Here is a 19,214-nt window from a genome sequence, read left to right on the forward strand (position 1 = left end):
TGGGCCCTGGGTTCGATAGAGTAGAGAGACACTGGAGTAGGGCAACGGCGTGCCAAAGCCAAAAAGTTGGGAGGAAAAAGCGTACGGCATGTTCGGTCGTCGACTGCGACAATCTTTTGACGATTTGGGAAGGCATCACAAAAAGTTTATTCGAGTTAATTACAAGCTACAACGGGCCAAGACCAGCAGACCTCGAGGTAGATTGTGTACGGAGTACCCTTTGTAGAGTAAGGCTGATTCTTCTCTCCCTCTTCTGCTCTCTTGAGCGTGCTAACCGCCATCTGAAACCCAACGCCATGGCCCCTGGACTCTCGAGGCTTGCTGCTTGTGAGGTAGCAAGGGGTGGATAAAGTGGTGTATCCGTAGGTAAGGTAGGCAAGGTACGATGTGATCGTGCACCACATTTTCCCTGGCGGGCGCAAGTGGTGTATCAACAACGGCGGAAGATGGTGTAGAGAAGGACGGCTGGGGAGTCTGGAAGTGATGGATTGGGCCCGTTCCCAGTCGCGGGGTCGGCGGGGTTCAAGCCTGTTTGGTTTCCCTACATCGCTTCATCGCAAACATGTTGGAGGTCAGTTGTAGTACGGAATCGTTGTCCGACTGCAAAAGAACAGACGAAGACGAAGCCAAGCGGTGAAGCAGAGTGTGCGTGTGTGAGCAGCAAAAAAATGCAAACTCCGTCCGACTGACAGCAACAAGGTTCGTGCCTAAAGTTTAAATCGTCAATCTTGGCATGCTATGGAGAGGCTCGGGAGGCTTAGTCGCTTAGAAGGCAATAGGCAAGTCGATGTCGACGGGTACCCCTGGGCTATCACGGGCGACTCGACCAAAACCGTTTCAAGCGGAAGTTTATTGACAGGTTTGGCGGGCTTGGGTTGGGCACTGGACAGTGGAGGGGTCGTTCTGCGTGCTACGCTATTTACTGGGCAGAAAGTCTGATCGTGATGGAGATGAGGACTCTCCAAGTCAAATCTCGGGAGGGGCTGGTCGCCAGACGAGATTGTGAAATTGGGTGCTTATTACATAGCCTTGCGTTCAACTCTGGGCTTGGGATCTGCCTGTCGGCACCATCCGTGCAACGGTCCCAATCGGCGGCGTTTGGAGCAATATGAGTTTCGGCCGAGCCGCCGATTTAACAGCTGCTGTGGGTAGCTTGGAATTCTGCAGAAGAAGACAGACATCTTGTGCTAGATGTGAGCTTGTGACTTTGTGAGAGAAAGGATGCTGCGAGAGAAGCATGCGGAAAAACGAGTTTGCCATGGCAGAAATCAGACGGAGTATCTGCATTGGAAGACTCCATGCATACACATAACACCCAGTACACCTTCTCGCGACCCCTTATCCAAACTGGTTGATGATAGGACCCAGTCCGAGAACCAACGTCTCATATGCACCGCTCGTCCGTTTGAATCCTTAACTGAATTCTTATTCCAACTTTCCAAGTCATATCTCCTCACTAGAGAATTCCAAGTCGTGAGAGCACGCGACTGGTTGGCCAGACAGTTACGACGTGGTAAGCAACATTAAACCAACTAAGGTAGCCCCCGGCGGCCGAGAGCATCGGATGGTCATCGGGTTCCAGGACATTTCGTTCGTCGTAGTCCATGGTTCGTCGTACTGCCGGATCCCTTCCTGTCTGACAGTCTGCAAGACGTGCAGAATGCGGGCAACGTGCCATCCAACGGCGGCGTGTGCCGTGTGTGAGGACTTTTTCCCTCGGGATCCTAAGGAGCACTGTACCTAAGGTAACTCAAGCATCAAGATTCAAGGGCCCGTCGTATGCCTCCATTCGGGTCGGTGGATCGGGGCAGAATCTTCGGTTACTGATGACCAAGCAGGCAGTATCCGTAGTAATTCACGGATATTTGGATTAGTGGGAAGTGCGCGTGAAGTTCTGGCCCCAGTCAGTTCGTCCCACAGTCCAATCCACGCGAGACGGCAAACGGGAGACCCTTCCTGCAATGTCGGCGGCTGGAAGAAGCCCTGGCAAGCCTTGCTTATTAGTTAGCACATTACGGATACTCCGTACCCCCGCAATCACAATGGTTGGCGGGGGTTCTCGGGGAATCGGGGCAGACGGAGCCTCTGCGTTTGCCCGACATTTGGGGGCCAACGGCCAGCTTGGTGTTCTTGGTGCTGCACTGCTGGGCCGCCGGAGTCTTTTCGTGGGATGCTTCCAGGTTGCGGCCCCCCATATCCGTAGACATACCTTGGGCTGACTGGTTGAACTGCTTCTTGAAGTGGTAGAGATTGGTCCCGATGGACCTTCTGCAACGAACAGGTGGTGTGTGTTGATGCGCACGAAACACTGGCAATGAAACCAGGAGCCCAGAGGCAAATCTCGATCGAGGTCGATTCACATCCTCCCACTGCCAACTGACCGTCCAGTCTGGGCCGCCCCTCTGTGTCAAGCAAAGACGCCATTGGAGGCTCACATCGCCATCGGTCGCGAGCCTTCAGGTCGCTTTCGCTGTTGCTACGCTCTGATACCTAGCTCACCTTGAGGAGTGAGTGAAGGCTCACACACGCCGTTCGTCCTTCTGCCCCCTCAAACATGACTTCAAAATCCAGATGGACAATTCTCTTCTCTGGCGTCGTCACCCCATTGGTCTGGAATAGTTGAGTCTGTCCAGTCAGCAGTTCGACCCAATGAACTGCAGCAACGTTGCAAACTCTTTGGCGAGTAAGTGTCCATCAGGAACGGAGTTGTCCTTCGGCCATCCATCCTTTCGGCCCTCACGAAGCTCTTCGGGTCCGCGTCTCAGAAGTACGTAAAAGCTGCCAGTCACATTCGTATCCGAAAACGCGCACAACATGGCGATAGTACATGACCATTATCAATGCAGGAGAAACAGGAGGAGAACCTTATGGGCTTATTGACAAGTGTTTTGCAACTGCTATCCATCACCATTCACATGTTCCTGATTCCGCAACGTGATTGATCTCTTTTTGGCATGAAGTCGCATGTCGAGCGCGACTCAGTTTAAGTTCTGTACGTCTTATCACCCTTTTAGCTGCGGCGCAATGTGCCCCGAGGGTCAGGATCTGAGTGGTAGGCTGCAGGCCGTCTTTTGGTCCCCGAACAGTGATTTTCAATACAGACACATTACCGATGGGGACGAAGAGAGAAAGATAGAGACTCCGGAATTTAGCCAGTGGGATGTCCGTATGATACTAAGAAATGCCTCCAGGGAGAATCAAGCAAAGCCGACTGGTATCCCTCCGCTGAAATCCCATGTACAAAGCGACCAACAAGTCCCAAATCCCAACGGTTCTTCGCCCAGGTTTTCCCACAAACATGGGGGCGGGCGGCTTTCACGGGACCTACCACTGTCTGTATCCGTCGTACAGGAGGCTTGTACGATTCTGTCCATCGCACGCACTCATGAGACCGGGGATTGATTGGACAGAACTGTAGGCCATGACAAGGATGCCGCTCGAGGAAGAAGCGGCCTCTTGGGCCGGGGAGACTCTCATCTGAGAGACTATGGGAGACTCTGGAGGAGGAGGCCGTTCCAGGCTCTGACCAACCCACGCTCAGAGCGACATTCCGCATTTTAGCCGTGGCGCTGCTACGCGGGTTCGCGGCCCGGCGGGCAGCGCAGACGGAGGTCGTGATGGGGCCACGAGCGCTCGATCTGCCCGTAAGCTCCGCGGCGCCCCCTCCCGCCCTATCTTTTTCACCCGGAAGAAGACGGTTTTGGTGCAAAGTGAGGTTTTTGAAGCAATTTGTCTCGTCGCAGATGGATGGTTACCCCCTCCAGGCCAAGCCCAGAACGGCCGGACCAGCTTCTCGGCTCTGCATCCTGTTGTTCCTATGGCCATGCTGACGCGAAGGTAGAGATGGGAATTGTGGACACATTCTGCCTTGTAGTGCGGGCCGCGACCTTGAATCCCTTGATGATAAAGTCTTCGTGATGCCCCAAGAGTACACGCGTTGTTTTATTTACTTTGATTTGAAAAGGGGTTTTCTGTGGTTCTATGAATTTCAGCCACACTAACACTCATGCCAATATTTGAGTCTGTCTTCTTCTGGCCACGATACAAACGACGAGGTCAACTACCGTTTCTTACCATTTCGGCCGTCTTGGTCCGCCACTATTTGCAACCCCTTTTGGGACGGTCACGAGGTGTCATTCTTCACTCGATTCGGAACTGCTGTCAAGAAAACCCCGAGCGACACTAGGCCCAGAACTTACACTGTTCCTGCGCCGCCGCCCGCTGTCTGTCCGGGTTTTTGGATCATTACCTCTGCAGGACAGGAGTTGTGTCCGGTTTCCACCACTTGGGAATAACAGGCGCTGACAGCCCACGACATTGTGGTGTGGTTTGCGCCGTCACGAGACATTTCGGAATATATAAAAAGAAGACTATTGAGAGCTGGGTTTACGCGTTGCGTTTCGTTCGCTCATTTGAAAGGCCTTGCTTTGGAGGCAACGATCGGATCAACTGACAGCTTCAATCTCACCTCGGCCAGCCAGATACAATATTCGATCTCACTTCTCATGATTCTCAACAACACAACGCATCAGTCTGAGAGTCACTTGAGCACATGAAGTGTCTCTTTTTTCTGCTCTACCCGGGAACTAGACCGGCCCATACACAATATTGATCATCCATCGGGAATCGCATCTGTTGGCTAGCGAAAGATTCTGTTGAGCAGGACTGAGCTTTACTGAGCAGCTGGAAAACCTTTGGTATCAGTACTTACTTTGACCTGTGAGTCGGCTGCAGGACTCGCGCATAGGCGTGTATCAGTGTGAGTGTGTGCATCCAAACACACTACTCACGCTGCTCTCGACTCGAGGTCTCGAGTAATAAGAGTTGCTAAAGTCTCCCCCACCACACCACCCCCCTTTCGATCTCTGGACGACGGCAGCTCGGATGATCTTGGCCCGCTGGGCCGCTGGCCCCACTGAGGCGCCCCCCGCAAATGAGGAGGGGGGGAAAGGAGGAGGAGGAGAAGATGGAGATGAAGGAGAAGGAGGAGCAGCAGTTGGGGGAATTGGAGATGCCGGCAACACAGCGATCCTGACCGAGACGACCAGTAGTAATACGAGCTCAGGAAGCACAACACCAGCTCCCGCAGCACCCTCCTCGTCTGTCAAGTCCCCCAAATCACGACTGGGGAAGAAGTCTGCTACTACTCGCAGGGGGCTTGGGTCAGGTACACGTACAGGGTCAAGCAGCAGCAGCGGGAGCGGAAGCGGTGGGAGCATCGGAGGAGGGATACCGTTATTAGGAGGAGGGATACTAGGAGTAGGAGGACCCGGACAACCATCAGGAGGAGGGCAAGGAGGAGGAGGAGGAGGAAGACGCAGGACCTCTTCCAGAATTATTAAGACGACCCCGCCGTCGTCTACCGCCGTGTCCCGGGCCACCTCCGTCTCCCCTACCTCTACTCTCCTCACCTCGCCCCCTTCGTCTGCGGCCATCACAGCTGCAACCTCTGCCGCGACGACGCGCTCGCCCACCTCGACTCCCACTGCTGCAGTGGCCGGTGCCGCCGCTGCTGCAGCCGCTGCAAGCCGCAAGGTCTTCCCCAAAAGTATGGAGCCCCCCGTCGTCTCTTTTTACGGGGCCGAGCCCATCCCGTTGCCATCGCGCTTCGCTGGCGTCAAGAAGCGGCTCATCGCCGGCCACGAAGCTGCCGTTGAGGCTTCGTGGCACCGTCTCATCAATGCTCTGAGGACCGAGATTACAGATATCTCCACTCGTGGATCGGAGCTGATCCCGTCCATCAACTTCACCGACATCAATGACCCTGTCCGCGTCGAAGCCTTTGCGCACAGGCTGCGCCGGTATGGTGTAGCTGTCATACGCGGCGTTGTGCCGCCCAACGATGCTCAGAAATGGGTGCACGAAACTCACGAGTATCTCGACAAGAACCGCGAGTTCAAGCCACCCGCTCTTCACGACCCTACTTGCATTGATCTCTTCTGGACGCCCGTTCAGGTGCGTGCCCGCGCGCATCCCAACATGCTGCGCGCGCAAAAGTTCGCAATGTCCTTTTGGGAATCGACAGACGACGTGCACATCACCCGGGCACCTGTGAGCTATGCCGATCGTCTTCGTATTCACAACGACAAGCTCGGCGCCGTCGGTCAACCCACCGGAAACTCGGCCGCAGACTCTCTTAGCACCACTGCCTCATCAACCGTTATCGCGCAAATCGACAGCGGCAGTCTAGAACGCTGGGAACCGGACGGTTACGGCCGTGGCGGCACCTACGAGGCCGTCTTCCGCGGCGACTGGGAGTCCTACGATCCCTGGGATCCGGCCGGTCGAGTCGGTGCCACGACGGATCTGTACAACGGCGCGGGCGCCTGCAGCATCTTCCGCATGTTCCAGGGTATTCTCGCGCTCACCGAGGTTGAGCAGGGCATGGTGCGCGTGTTGCCGTCGCCCAAGCTGGTGGCTGCGTACTTCCTCTTGCGGCCGTTCTTCTCGCCGAAGCGTGGGCCGCCAGAGCAGCCGGATGGCGGCAAGGCGGACCAGTGGGCTGCGTATCTTGATGCGTCCAACTGGACGCTTGACCTGGAGCCAAATACCATTATCCACGGAGCCGTCCCGGGTCATGCTCAGCGTCTCACGGAACGCTGGCACCCGCATCTGCATCTGCGCAGGAGTCTGGTCTCTATGCCTAGCCTACAGGCCGGTGACTACGTCATCTGGCATTGCGACCAGGCCTACTCCATCATCACGGGCGGCACCAGGTTAGGCGTCCCGCCGTCGTTGCAAAACGAGTCAAATGAGCTTTCCCTGCTCACGTACACCCCCGTTTGCCCCCTAACGCAGACAAATGCCCTGTTCCTCGCTCGCCAGAGAAAGGCATTCCAGACCGGTCAACCGGGACCGGACTTTGACACGCTGGGTGGGCTGGGAAGCGAAGCCTCGCATCAGGATCGTCCCGGTGCCAAGGAGGTCGAGGAGTACGGCGGAGTCGACGGCCTCCGCGCAATGGGATTGGCACCCTACGATGTCGAACCAGCGGGTGTCATCCCGCCCAAGCATGCGGATGCCATGGATATTGATGATGAGGAGGGCATCAGGAACAAGACAAAGACGGAAGCGGAGACGGAACTCCTGCGGCTGGCAAACATCATTCTCTTCCCGAGCCGCTACGATTTCTATATTCCTACAAATGGCACCCGAGGCAGCGGCGATCGCACTCCTCGCGCGACTGCAGGACCGCCAAAGACGGTGGTGAACGGCAGTAAGAACGGCAGCAAGAGCTGACGGCGTTGGTTGAAGGGGCGATGGCGGCGCGGCGATCGGCGACAGGTAGACTCCTCGGGTAGAGAGATTGTGGAGGAAGAGGATGAGGACGACGAGGAACCGGAGACCATCGTCGAGACTGTGACCTCCAAGGGGATGAGTGAGGGAACCATCACAGTTACAGTCACCGCGGCGGAAGTCTAGATTGCTGTTTTTCTTACCGTGATACCCTGCAATCGGGCGACTCGTCGACGGAGGACTGGATGATAGAGGAAGAGAGAGTGTGTGAGGGTGGGACAGAGAGAATGGGAAGGCCGCCCCTTCAACGTGACGCTAGAAAGCACATATTACGCGTGTAGATGACGATCGAGTTCAGGATCGAGGAATGAAGGAAGACCTGTCAATATCCAGTACGACTGACTTTCGGACCGCGATTGAGGACAGGAACAACTGGTAGACGAAACTTTGCGAGATTTCATGCATCTTCATGGGCTTGGCGGGATCCGCCGTCAAGACCCGATACTTTGTTTTAGCCCTTCATCTTACCACATTTGATTTTGTATGCAATTGTATCTGCGGTCTGCAGACTGCAGACTGTGAGTGTACGACGTGAATAATTACGGCGAATATTGATCAAAGGGGCGGGCGTTGCAGGATGGCGGCCGGGACGTAGCCGGTTCTTCGGCTGAAGAGGACCGGGACGTGTTCCCGGCTCACACCACCACACTTCCCATTCTTAGGCTCTCATACCTAGTCTCACTTTCAGATGGCGCCGCCCCGAGAGTTTGGGACCGGGCCTGGCTCTGCGCCGGCCGCTGTATTGACCTTACAGCCGGGAATGCGCTTTTGGGCGATCCGATTAGATCCCCTGGCTGTTGCGTTGTCAAACGCGCGCCCTTGAAGGGTGAAGAAGCATATAACGAAGCTCCTCCATGACCTACTGTTCATATTGATATTGCAATGGCAAAAACTTGTACCAAACTTGTACCTGTCTCGGTGGGCACATTGCGAGCACTTCACGCAATGGAGGGCACCACATCGCCGCATCTCAGAAACCCCACGCATGCGAGCCACTTCCCCGTGTTTTATTGCTCCCGGTCTTGATCATGTATTTTGCAAACAGCAAACCGGTCTGTCATTATCTTCCCTTAAGCCGAATTGGTCCCAGTTTGATCGGTCAAGCGTCGGCGCCCCTCTCGGTCTGGATCCTATCTTGGGGCGCATCGACCCATTTAATACAACCAAATGTACGTAATAAAACACTTTGAAAAAGAGGGTTCGCGCGGTGATAGTGAATTTCCCCGGACGACAAGACGGGGATGCGTTAGTGCCTGACACCACTCCACTGTCATCTAATTACTATCAGGTCTCTCTGCCTCGTCTCGAACGCCGCGTTCTGGTGATGGGTTACCGGCACGAATACACAGACCGTACGGCGTAGAGTTGAGACTTTGAGAAAGCCAAGACAATTTACTGGGACCAAGGCCGGCCAAACCTAGACAAACGCGCGCCCTACAGACAAACTAGGTACGGGATTCCGAATCCTGCTGTCTGCACTCTGCACTCTGCACTCTGCAGACGAGCGAGTCAGGCCCCGAACGTTCCCGCAAGCCGTGATTGGGACGATGGCAGACCGCGCTCTGTAGCCTGCGTGCCTGCGTTCAGGTTGGGCGTCTTGGACCCGGGGCTGGGTTCTTTGTCGGGGTTCTACCCGCTTTCTGTGCATCTTCTCCTGCAATGGCACCGCAAATCATCCCGCCATGCTCCTTGTTTGATGGGAAAGGTACGGAACATGGACATGCCAGCCCGGAGCTAAGCAGGGCCTCCAGGGCTTCTGCTGCCGCGTTCCTCGAGGAAGCAACACACCTTTTCGGCGTGGCCGCCAGCAGACACAAGCAGTACAGAGCCGTCAGTCTTGTCAGAACGCGGTCGTTTGTCGGCAGTAATTGGAGCTAAGCCCCAAGTTTTCGCCTCTCACCCGCGCTTCTCCAAGGGTCTTTTCGGTCTTTTAGGTGCTTCAGCCAACCATCAACTCGACGCCTATCGGATAATGGGGGGGCTTCTTCCTGGTTCTCATGGCTGAATCCGACGTCGGATGTCGCTCGACCCATTGCCAAGATATTAGGAAATGGTCTGGCTCAAGACCAAAGGCTTGCGGCTTGAGGCCTTGGATTCTGGAGAGACTTGGAGACAAGCTCAGAACCTGGAGCACACGTCAGCCCGACGCCAACCAGGAAGAACTGAAGGGAGCGAAAGGCGTGAAAAGTCTCAGCAAATGCTTGATGCGTGGGCCGCCCAATCGACGACTGCCGGGGATTTTCTGGGCCCCTTGTTCTACCCAGTACCATCTGTTCCACCAAGTCTCCTCTTTCGGATCAGTGGCTATCGTCGGCATCACATTCAGATTTCCTCTTACCCCAATGCTTGAGGTGATTCTCAGCTCATGGCCTGCCGTTGGCCTGTTGCTGCAATGCTTCGACCAGGCGCGGAATTCGGATGTGTACGCCAGTGGAACCCTTGGACGGCTAATCGTAAACGTGGGAATGGGGGCATCTTCATCGGGAATGGATCAAAGAAACGCGTCAAGATACCCTCAACGAGGTGACTTTCTCTCCGTTGTCGTCGGTATCGCCCGTTCTGACGTTGCCTCCCTTACCCCCAAGCAGGGATGCTTCCTCCTCGCTCTCCTCAAGTCTCCTCCCCCCGCGCCCACACTTCTGATCGCCCCAGCCAGTTGCCAACCATCCCCTGGCGCGGTTTGCTTATCTCTGCGGGGCTCCTATTAGATGGGGCACTTGGGCCCGTCCGTTGGTCTTGTCTATCACGACCCGAGTAAGTCGCATACTTACACACATACCCAGTGGTAATACCTCCGTAACGCTCCGTATTGGCTTGTCTCTCTCCCAGGAACCGGGAGACGTCAGATGAAGGTTAGCAAGCTAACCATGGAGGGGAAGGGGGGCCGCCGGACGCAAGGTAGCGTCGGGCCAGGGGCACACAACCAACTCATCTATATAGAATAACTGCCCTCCTCACTCGTCCAGGTTGTTGAGTTGTGTTTCAGTCGCATCCCATTCGATCTGCTCGGCGTCTCTGCGAGTGGTAATACCCGACCTCAGCCAGCAATTACCTATACCTAGACGACTTGTGTTTTTAGACAGTCGGACGTCGGATCACCGAAGAAAAGAAACAGATCTTACCGTCACCCGCCCAACATGGCTTCAGGGATGGAAGAAAAGACTGTCGGCCTCAGCCGTGCCGACAGCACCAACAGCAACAAGCTCGGGACTGTCATGTCTGGCACCAATGCTGCTGTTGCTCAACAGTATGGCGAGACCCAGCGTGGTCTCAGCCCTCGCCATGTCCAGCTGATGGCTATCGGAGGTTCTATTGGTACCGGTCTTTGGGTAGGTCTTCTCACAGCCTTACGATGTTTGCGATTCGCAGCGCAGCTATCTCGAGATTCTAATCCGTCTTGACAGGTCGGTATTGGCGGTGTCTTGTCCAAGGCCGGCCCTCTCAGTCTCGTTCTCGGTTACACTTTCTGGGGTCTCCTCTTCATCTGGCCGCTCAACTTGTCTGTCGCCGAAATGTGCGCCTACCTGCCCATTCGCGGTACCATCTTCGAACTCGCCTCTCGCTTTGTTGACCCTGCTCTCGGTTTCGCCATGGGATGGACTTACTTCTTCGCCGGTCTCATGTTGGTTTGTACGGAATACAGCGCTGTCGCAACGGTCATTCAATACTGGAACGCGGATATCAACCCGGCTGCCTGGATTGCCGTGGCCATGGTCTCCTGTGTGGCGGTCAACTTGGTTGCAGTCAAGTACTACGGAGAATCCGAGTTCATCATGGCTTCGACAAAGGTCATACTGCTGATCGGCCTGTGCCTTATCACCCTCATCACCATGTCCGGCGGCAACCCTATGAACGACGCCTATGGATTCCGTAACTGGGGCGACGGCAACTACATCCACGCCTACTTCACCGACGGGTCGACAGGGAGGTTCTTGGGATTCTGGAAGGTTGTCATCTACGCTGCCTTCACCATTGCCGGTCCCGACATGATCGCCCTCGCCGCTGGTGAGATCCAAAACCCCCGCCGCACCATCCCCCGCGTCGCCAAGCTCATCTTCTACCGCCTTGTCGGTTTCTACGTTGTCGGTGTTCTGTGCGTCGGCATCATCTGCAGCTCCCGCGACCCTGGCTTGCTCGGCGCCATTGAGAGCGGCGAGCCCGGTGCTGGTGCTTCCCCTTGGGTCGTTGGTATCAAGAACCTCCACATCAAGGCTCTTCCCGATATCATCAATGCCTTCATTCTCCTCTCTGGATGGTGAGTACCCTTGGTACGTGATGCTTACTCTCGAATCATGCTAACAGCTTTCAAGGTCCTGCGGTAACGCTTACCTCTACTCGACTTCCCGCACTCTCTATGGTCTCGCTCGCGACGGACAGGCCCCCAAGTTCCTCCTCAAGTGCACCAAGGCCGGTGTTCCTATCTACTCCGTCCTTGTCGTCACTGTCATCTCCTGCATCACCTTCCTTGTCTCGTCAAACAGCGCCGTCGATGTCTTCTTCTGGTTCGTCGACTTGACCACCACCGCCCTGATCATGACCTACACCTTCATGCTGATCACCTACATGGGCTTCTACCGCGCCCGCATGGCCCAGAACTTCCCTCCCGAGACGCTCCCCTACCTGTCTCCCTGGACCCCGTACTTCCCCGGTCTGGCTCTGCTTTTGGGCATCCTGGCTCTCATCTTTGTCGGTTTTGACAACTTCTATCCCTTCAGCGTGAGAGGCTTCATCACCTCCTACTTTGGCCTCATCTTTGGTGTCGTCACCTTTCTCATCTGGAAGGTTCTGAAGAGGACCCGCTTCGTCCACCCCAAGGAGGCAGATCTCATCAGCGGAAAGGCAGAGGTTGATGCCGAGTGCCGTCATTGGGAGGAGGGTGGCATCGAGGAGGTGGAGAGAGCGAGACTGGCTGAGATGTCTTTCGTTAGGAGAACCTGGGAAAAGATGTGGTAAAAGTTGCTGGTAGCATAACGATAATTATTTGATGTTTCAATGACTATAACATTCTGTCAAACGTGCGACTATCATTCTTTCTTGACGTCTGGGCTTCGTTGAACAACTTGCTCCAACTTGGTAATGTTTAACTAAGCTCAACCACTTGGACTCAGAGATATAGGCTACATCAGCGAACCACTGCTTGCTTACAGCTGTTGACTCATATCCAGATACGTTAACCCCGGCCAGCTTGTGCTCCCATTAGAGCCAATGCAACCGACACAATCCCTGGAACTACGCTGCGTCCTTCCATCTGACTGCATCAAGTCGCTCGCTCGCTCGTTCTTTAACGGACATGATTGCCAACATAACGTTCTGGTAGCTCAGCAGGGAGAGCGGCAGGTGCCGTTCACCGCGGTCCTGCAGGTCGTGTGTTCAAATCATACCCAGAGCCGAATATCATTTTTGCTTATTCTACTTACTCAGTTTTCGATCTACGGTGTCATTACAGCGCCTATTCCAAGCCCCATAACATTTAGTACATGAACTGACACCGTCGTCTCTCAATTACGTAAAGCTCATTTTCCCCGCCTCGCTTGGACTTGCGGGGAAGTTCGCTCGTCTCCAACTCTCCAAGGTCTCCATGCAGATTCGTGTTCTAGATGCAACTTCAACTCACTTGGCGCGGCTCTCGTTGCGAAACCGGCTTATCCCACCGGGTCTAAGATGCTCAAATTCTCCAAACTCACGCGATCATTTACTACAGCCGTGCTGGCCTAGCAATGCGGCCCGCCAGGTATTCGACCTCACGACAAAAGGCATGCCAGCCATGCGCGACCGCCAAAGCCAAATGTGACCGGAAAGCTGTGACATGTTCCCGGTGCCACCAGCGGGGCCTCCCATGTCTCTATCCACAGACTCGGACGATCCCTTCATCCGCGCCGGGTGCTGCCGGTCTGCATTCAGAGGCTGAAGCCGAGGTCGATACGGACCGCGTAGCAACCACGATATCCGCGACTGTGGAAGCGAACGCGGGGTTCTCGCCGTTTCGAATCATTCCGTCAAACGAGACGAGCGCTTCCTTTCGGGCGGGCGAACTGCTGGCCACAGACACTGATCGATCAGACGTCCTCAAGCCTGAGGTGTTCGACTTCTCGGACATGGGCCTTGTCTGCACCATCAACGCTGATGACATTGCCAATCGATGGCTGAATAACTTCGTCCCAATACCGGGACAATTGGCAAAGAACTACTCGCCGAGTATATCGGCTTTCATCCAGAGGATTCTGGAATCCTACGTAGATTGTTCCATCCGCGGGCGCAAGGTTCCTCCTTTTGTACATTGGTCCCAGATAACTCTGCCATCCAGCCAACCCTTGTCAAATTGTCTTAGGGCCATTCGAAGCTTTGGTGGGCCCGATGTGGCAGGCGCCGAGGCCGTAGCCAACGAACTCAAGGTAGAGATGGCGAGGCTTTACAGCCAACACGCCTCCTACGATGATATGGCACTTCTCGCAGCATTTCAAACGCATCTTATTTACGCCATGGTCATCTTTTTCAAATTCGGGAAAGCTTATCACCCATTTCTACGGGAGGCCATGATGAGTACCCAAGACCTCGCATGTGCGGTGGCGAAGAAAGGACTCACGTGCGTTTCCGGAGATGAGCCCCGTCCCAGGTGGGAGTGCTGGATTGCCGCCGAGGCTAAACGAAGAACTCTGTTCACGATGTGCCTCTTCGATAGCGCCCTGCTGACACATGACGGCCTCTCAACTCATCTTGCCACCGAGTTACGCGGGTTATCAGCGCCGGCGTCCAAGGCGTTGTGGGAGACTCGAACGAGGCGCGACTGGAGAGGTGTATATGACCTTCAGCAAGCAGAATGGCCAGATAGTTGGCTGGCTATCGACGAATTATGGCCTGTGCCTGGAAATTTCAGCGAGACTGAAGTTATCCACAGGCGTTCAAGAGTAAAAGCATGGCTGGAGGACCTAGACGAATTCGGCACAATGATATATGCTGTGACCAGCGGTACCCACGGTACCTGATTCCGGCCAAAGACATTTGTTATTCACATTAAGGTCAGGTGTCTGAGAAGCGTATAATAATTTCTTGGAATCAGTATTGACTGGAGACTGGATGTGGTCCCCCCCAAGTATGGAGGCTGAAACAAATACTCAAACTATCGTGATCATCTCTTCAGCGACATGCGCGAACCAGTCTCGAAGTGGATATTCTTCCGTGCGGCAGAAGCCAACACGACGGAACTCTTGCGGCTGGCTTGTTGCCTCTAGCAGGAGCCCGTACCAACGGCTTGGCTCTTTGACTCTTCTCGACACCTGTAAGTAGTAGAGAGGGATGTTACTTCCGCAGTAATCCTTGTCGAACACTGCTAATCCGACCATGATCCCATTCTCCTTGAGCAAATCAATTGCTAACTCTTTCCGATAGGTCGAGAACCTCTGATAACCCGGGGATTCTGGGTTTTCTCTTGGATCGGCTAGTCTGAGCTTTCCTTCTAGCTGCAGATATCCCGATTTCAACATACCCCTCGGGTCCAAGCCGAGTGGCGTTGTCTCTGCTTGAGTAATCCTCACCACCACCTCCATCTCGTTTCCCGAGGGCAGAATGTTTCCGATCTCGGGCATCATGACAGCGCCTTCCAAAGACGCCCAACTCCAACTTGGGGCGCGAAAGCCATCTGACGGGGTTTCAAGCCAATTCTCGCTTCTCCTCCAAAGCAACCCATAATGCAGGTGGTACTTCCACAACCCGGCAAGGTATCGCTGCCCGGTGCATTCCTCCATCACCTTGGCGAGACCGGAAAGCGCTGGTAGCCGATCGTAGGACTTGGTGATGCCTCTTCTACTATATGCCGATACCATATCGTACCAGTCCCACACGAATTCTGATGTAGATAGACGTCCTTGCGCAAAAGGGTATGAAAGGTGAAGTCGTTCGTCCCACACTAACTTTTGCACTGCGAATGCATCCGTCGGTACCCCATCTTCTGCCAGACGAGATTCACGACATTCCCAAAGAAGTTGATCAGAGTCGTAGTGTACCATTCGGGCAGATAGCAGGCGCTCTTGCGTTACCCACGCACGTGAATGTAGGATGCTTTGTGGTAGGTGACTGAAGTCACGAGGTCTAGGTCGTAAGAATACGGGAATAGACACCGATTCATCGTTCGTCTTCCGAGTACACTTAACTTGAACGTGATTTGAAGTTGAACGCGGTAAGAAGCAACCCCCTGTGGAGTCTGCGGACGCTGAGGCAGCGATAGTCAGACATGAAGAGGCGTAGATAGTGCCCATCTTCACACTCTCGAGTTCCCAGTCCTCTTTTGAGTCCTGTACGATGCAGAGGGACTCGATCCATAGATACTGAACGCCAAGTGACCTCGTTATCAAGACTGCGTCTCTGAACGTCGGAGGTAACTTGGACATTGGCAGCGACTTGATGTGGCCATTGATTGTCTCGCTAGTGGTGCGAATAACAGGATGTAAGCCCCAACAGTGACTTAATGTCATGTATCGGCCGACTTCTCCACTCGTCACAACGAGCCGAGGCTCCCCCACTCCTTCGACACCAACATCTACAACTCGTGTGGGCAGAGTAGCAGGGGCTGAATGGCAACTCTGGTGGTGATCTTCACACTCGCGCACCCAGTCTTTCACAAGACTGAGTTGCTTAGCGGGAGGTTTGATGGGTCTGCCTAGGATGGAGTTCTCTAGCCGGGTCGTCTCGTCTTTGGGATAGAAGCTGAAATAGCAGTATGCCCTCGGGCTCAGGCGATCGCAGCGGACCTTGACCCAAAAGAGTCCCCGAGACTCGTACTTCTCATCTTTGTACTGAGTGCCCCGCAAGATGACCGGCGAGTCTGTGTCATACCAAGCCTCTTGGTCAACACTAACTCCCTCGACCCGGAGCTTTTCGGTGATAGATGTGTGGAAGAGTTGACACAAATCGCACGCAGAAACATTTCTCTCGAGATCAGCGATTGAAGAATGAAGAACAATGTCTTGAACTTCGTATTCCTCATCAACTAGGTCAGCAAGATCAAGCTGACGGCAATCTTGACAAAGAGACATGGTCGAGGGCTTCTGGGCGTCAACATGTTCCGATGAAGGTCGAAATGAGAAAATGAGCAGCTGACTTATGAGGGGTTTACCAGGAAGCCCCGCTGCACACATATAGACTTGGGCTCCATTCGTAGTGAATGATACAGGAGGTTGGAGCTTATGCAGCTCTGCGTGTGCACAAAACAGGGTTACATTCAGCCGGCGTATCTTCTGCGACGCCAAGCGCTTCACTGGAGATTTCAGAGTTCCACTGTACTGTCGTTACCACTGAATAACCAGCAGGTGTCTAATTTTGTACCATAGTAGGCGAAGGTCACCAGTTGGTGGCGGTCTTGAACCTACCAAGTCTACATCAATTTCCGCGGGGGAAGAATGTTAGCAGCAACCATGCGATCAAAGGCGATGAGATAGCCTTCGGTCATGCCCAACTCTTCCCTAAACCCAACAGACCGGATCTTATCCAGACACATTGCCCGATTTCTCTGTAAGAGAGAAAAACCGACCCCCATCGTGAATATCCAAGACGCAGCTGGTATATCACGGTGCTTCAAGCCATACTCGGCACACATCCTGTTGTAGTCATCTTGGTGTTCTTCCCACCACTTTTCGACGGGAAACGTTGCTGAAAAATATGTTAAGATATATCAAAGAGGAATGGCAGCGGTATAGAGACTCACTCTGTGCTCCCTCAACTGGAGGCGTTCCCTGCAGCCCGAAATAATCGACCATGACAGGCCATCGCTCCACCCAGGAAACTGGAGTTGCATTATCAGCAGTATTGAAAGCTTCCCCGTTCGATTCTTCTGGCTTCACGGTCGATAAATAAATATGAGACTTTGCAATAATATCCTGCGATGAGTCTGTGTTGGTGTGGGTGTAGTTCGTAGCTGTACCAATGAACTTGATTTCGGCTCCGGGCCCATGGACATAACGCCAGAGCGCAAGGAAAAGAGCGATCGGCTCAAGAAACGTCATGATTGAAGTCGTACCAGGAACGAAGCCGACGATTGCATCGGGGCGAACTTCACACCATCTCCAGGACTTGCCCTTCTGTAACTCCTCGATAGCATCTACTTGCCCGTAGTAGAAGATTTCATCTCCGTATGGAGACGGAATTCGCGGCTGAGACTCTTTCAATGGAGGATGTATCTCAATCTTGTCCTGATGTTGGAAGACAGCCACTCCGTAGCTCTATTTCAGTATCGTGAGTAAGGTAGTGGCATACAATGAACACAGCAGAGTAGCAGATGGCAGATTACTAACGTTGGTGCCAGTCTGCAAACTCAGAAATTTCAGACTTGAGCAGATCTCATCAACCGCCTTGACAGCGTTTCGAGTCATGGTGACGTTGATATTACGAATCTCCATGACGTCGACTGAATATGCTGTCGCATTTGAGTAGGCTCTTTCCGTCTCAGTTCACATACCATCTCGTCAACGGCTGCAATACTGACCACAGTAGTACACATGCGTGATGTCCTGCATGTTGGGGATCTTGATTTTCATTTGCTCCTTGATAGTCTCGATGTCCTCACGTAAGTTGATGCCAGAGTAGATCTCCAAACGAGGATCATTCTTGGGAAGCTGGCTTCCTGACAGGTCCATCGGTCGGTTTGTTAGACCAATAATGCGGCAAAATGTGGATGCTGTGGGATAAATGAACAGATTGTTTGTGACGGCCCATCCGGAGATCCCACTAGCCCCGAAGACCAGCGCGACATATTTGCTGGGAGGCTCCATAGTCGGGAAAGACCTGATCGAATGATACGCCAGCCAGTAACTTGTTGTCAGCGGGAGGTTGAGATCTTGAAGAACAGGGACTGGAGAACGAAGAGAAGAGTTGGGATCAAAGAGCCTGACGGAGCGTGTGTCGCTTATTTATGACGGCGTAGATGGCCATGATACTTGGCTAGAGCCTGATGGTCTAGACCCCGAGTCTTGAGTGTTTACCGGACAATACTGCCTACAGCAGACCTTGGACCGAGCTGTCGGATTCGAACCCTAGTCGCCCGTTGCCTGGTCCGGGCCGCGGGGTTCGAACTGTGGAGTTACAGAGAGAGTGCGAGTGGTCGAATCACATTCTTCAGCGAAGAAGCGCTAGACCCCTGCGACGAAGCGTCGATGGGTAGGACGAGGTGAAGGTTCTTATGAAGCCTAACTACCTTATTGTTGGCTTTACTTCTTAGCTTTTGAAATCGTATGTTTTAAGATAGCAAGCGTCTCTAAGGAGCACCATGGTACATATCGTGGCCCAACTAAACAGACTGAGGAGGTTCGGGAAGGAGATATGCCTCAAGAAGACCAGCACCAAGATAACGAGACTTGACTACAATTTTTGACGGAAATGGAATGTGCTTCAGTCATTGTCTGCTGAGCGAAATGCCATTGAATGCTATTGAATCATTGCTATCCTACTCCCCGCTTGTCTCAATAGCCCAGGAAATGTTTTCGTTCCAACTTTGAAGCTTGTAGCCGGTCCACTAGCCTTTCCCTCCACAATCTCGATGCGTGTCTATTCAGGGACCTATTAGACAAGAGAAAGTTTCATATGATCAGTGCCTAATCCGTTATGCCCGATACAGAAAAACAAGTACCCAAGTTGTCCATTCTAGTCGGCTCTTGATTGCGCGTTGGAACTCGTTCTCAAGAAAGGGCCTGCGGGCCGCCGATCACGCGATTCGAGACAATTAAAATGTCTTGGGTGGTATAAGCAATATTCGAGTTAAGATTAGTACTTGACCAAAAAGGCGTTTTTTGAGGTTTGGAAAGCTCGGTTGAAGTATCCAGCCTTGCGGAAAGCATCCACACATATTGAGACAAACGTACTCTCCCTGAGATTTAAAATACAAAACTCTACACGCTCAAGCTGCGACTACCAGCTGCTCCCGCTGACAAAAT

General features: G+C 53.7%; 4 protein-coding genes across 4 annotated transcripts; 2 read left to right on the plus strand and 2 right to left on the minus strand.

Moving 5' to 3' along the window:
- Nucleotides 1-2,012: 2,012 nt before the first annotated feature.
- CCOS01_10399 (uncharacterized protein) lies at nt 2,013-2,207 on the minus strand (the record flags this gene model as incomplete). Its single annotated transcript, XM_060458555.1, has 1 exon — nt 2,013-2,207. The coding sequence occupies one exon, from the start codon at nt 2,205-2,207 to the stop codon at nt 2,013-2,015; it is 195 nt and encodes a 64-aa protein (XP_060310357.1).
- A 2,677-nt stretch (nt 2,208-4,884) lies between these two features.
- On the plus strand, nt 4,885-7,422 carry CCOS01_10400 (uncharacterized protein; the record flags this gene model as incomplete). The annotated part of the gene is made up of 2 exons (XM_060458556.1): nt 4,885-7,216; nt 7,289-7,422. The coding sequence occupies 2 exons, from the start codon at nt 4,885-4,887 to the stop codon at nt 7,420-7,422; spliced, it is 2,466 nt and encodes an 821-aa protein (XP_060310358.1).
- A 3,011-nt stretch (nt 7,423-10,433) lies between these two features.
- CCOS01_10401 (amino acid permease) lies at nt 10,434-14,279 on the plus strand (the record flags this gene model as incomplete). Its single annotated transcript, XM_060458557.1, has 4 exons — nt 10,434-10,625; nt 10,701-11,551; nt 11,607-12,186; nt 13,149-14,279. 4 exons carry the CDS (start codon nt 10,434-10,436, stop codon nt 14,277-14,279), a joined length of 2,754 nt encoding a protein of 917 aa, XP_060310359.1.
- Nucleotides 14,280-14,408: 129 nt separating this feature from the next.
- On the minus strand, nt 14,409-17,921 carry CCOS01_10402 (heterokaryon incompatibility protein; the record flags this gene model as incomplete). The annotated part of the gene is made up of 7 exons (XM_060458558.1): nt 14,409-15,139; nt 15,557-16,163; nt 16,820-16,938; nt 16,994-17,071; nt 17,306-17,507; nt 17,580-17,701; nt 17,771-17,921. The coding sequence occupies 7 exons, from the start codon at nt 17,919-17,921 to the stop codon at nt 14,409-14,411; spliced, it is 2,010 nt and encodes a 669-aa protein (XP_060310360.1).
- Nucleotides 17,922-19,214: the final 1,293 nt, after the last annotated feature.

The sequence above is a fragment of the Colletotrichum costaricense genome, assembly GCF_030867565.1.
Source record: "Colletotrichum costaricense strain IMI 309622 chromosome Unknown Scaffold_11.1, whole genome shotgun sequence".
Lineage (NCBI taxonomy): Eukaryota > Fungi > Ascomycota > Sordariomycetes > Glomerellales > Glomerellaceae > Colletotrichum > Colletotrichum costaricense.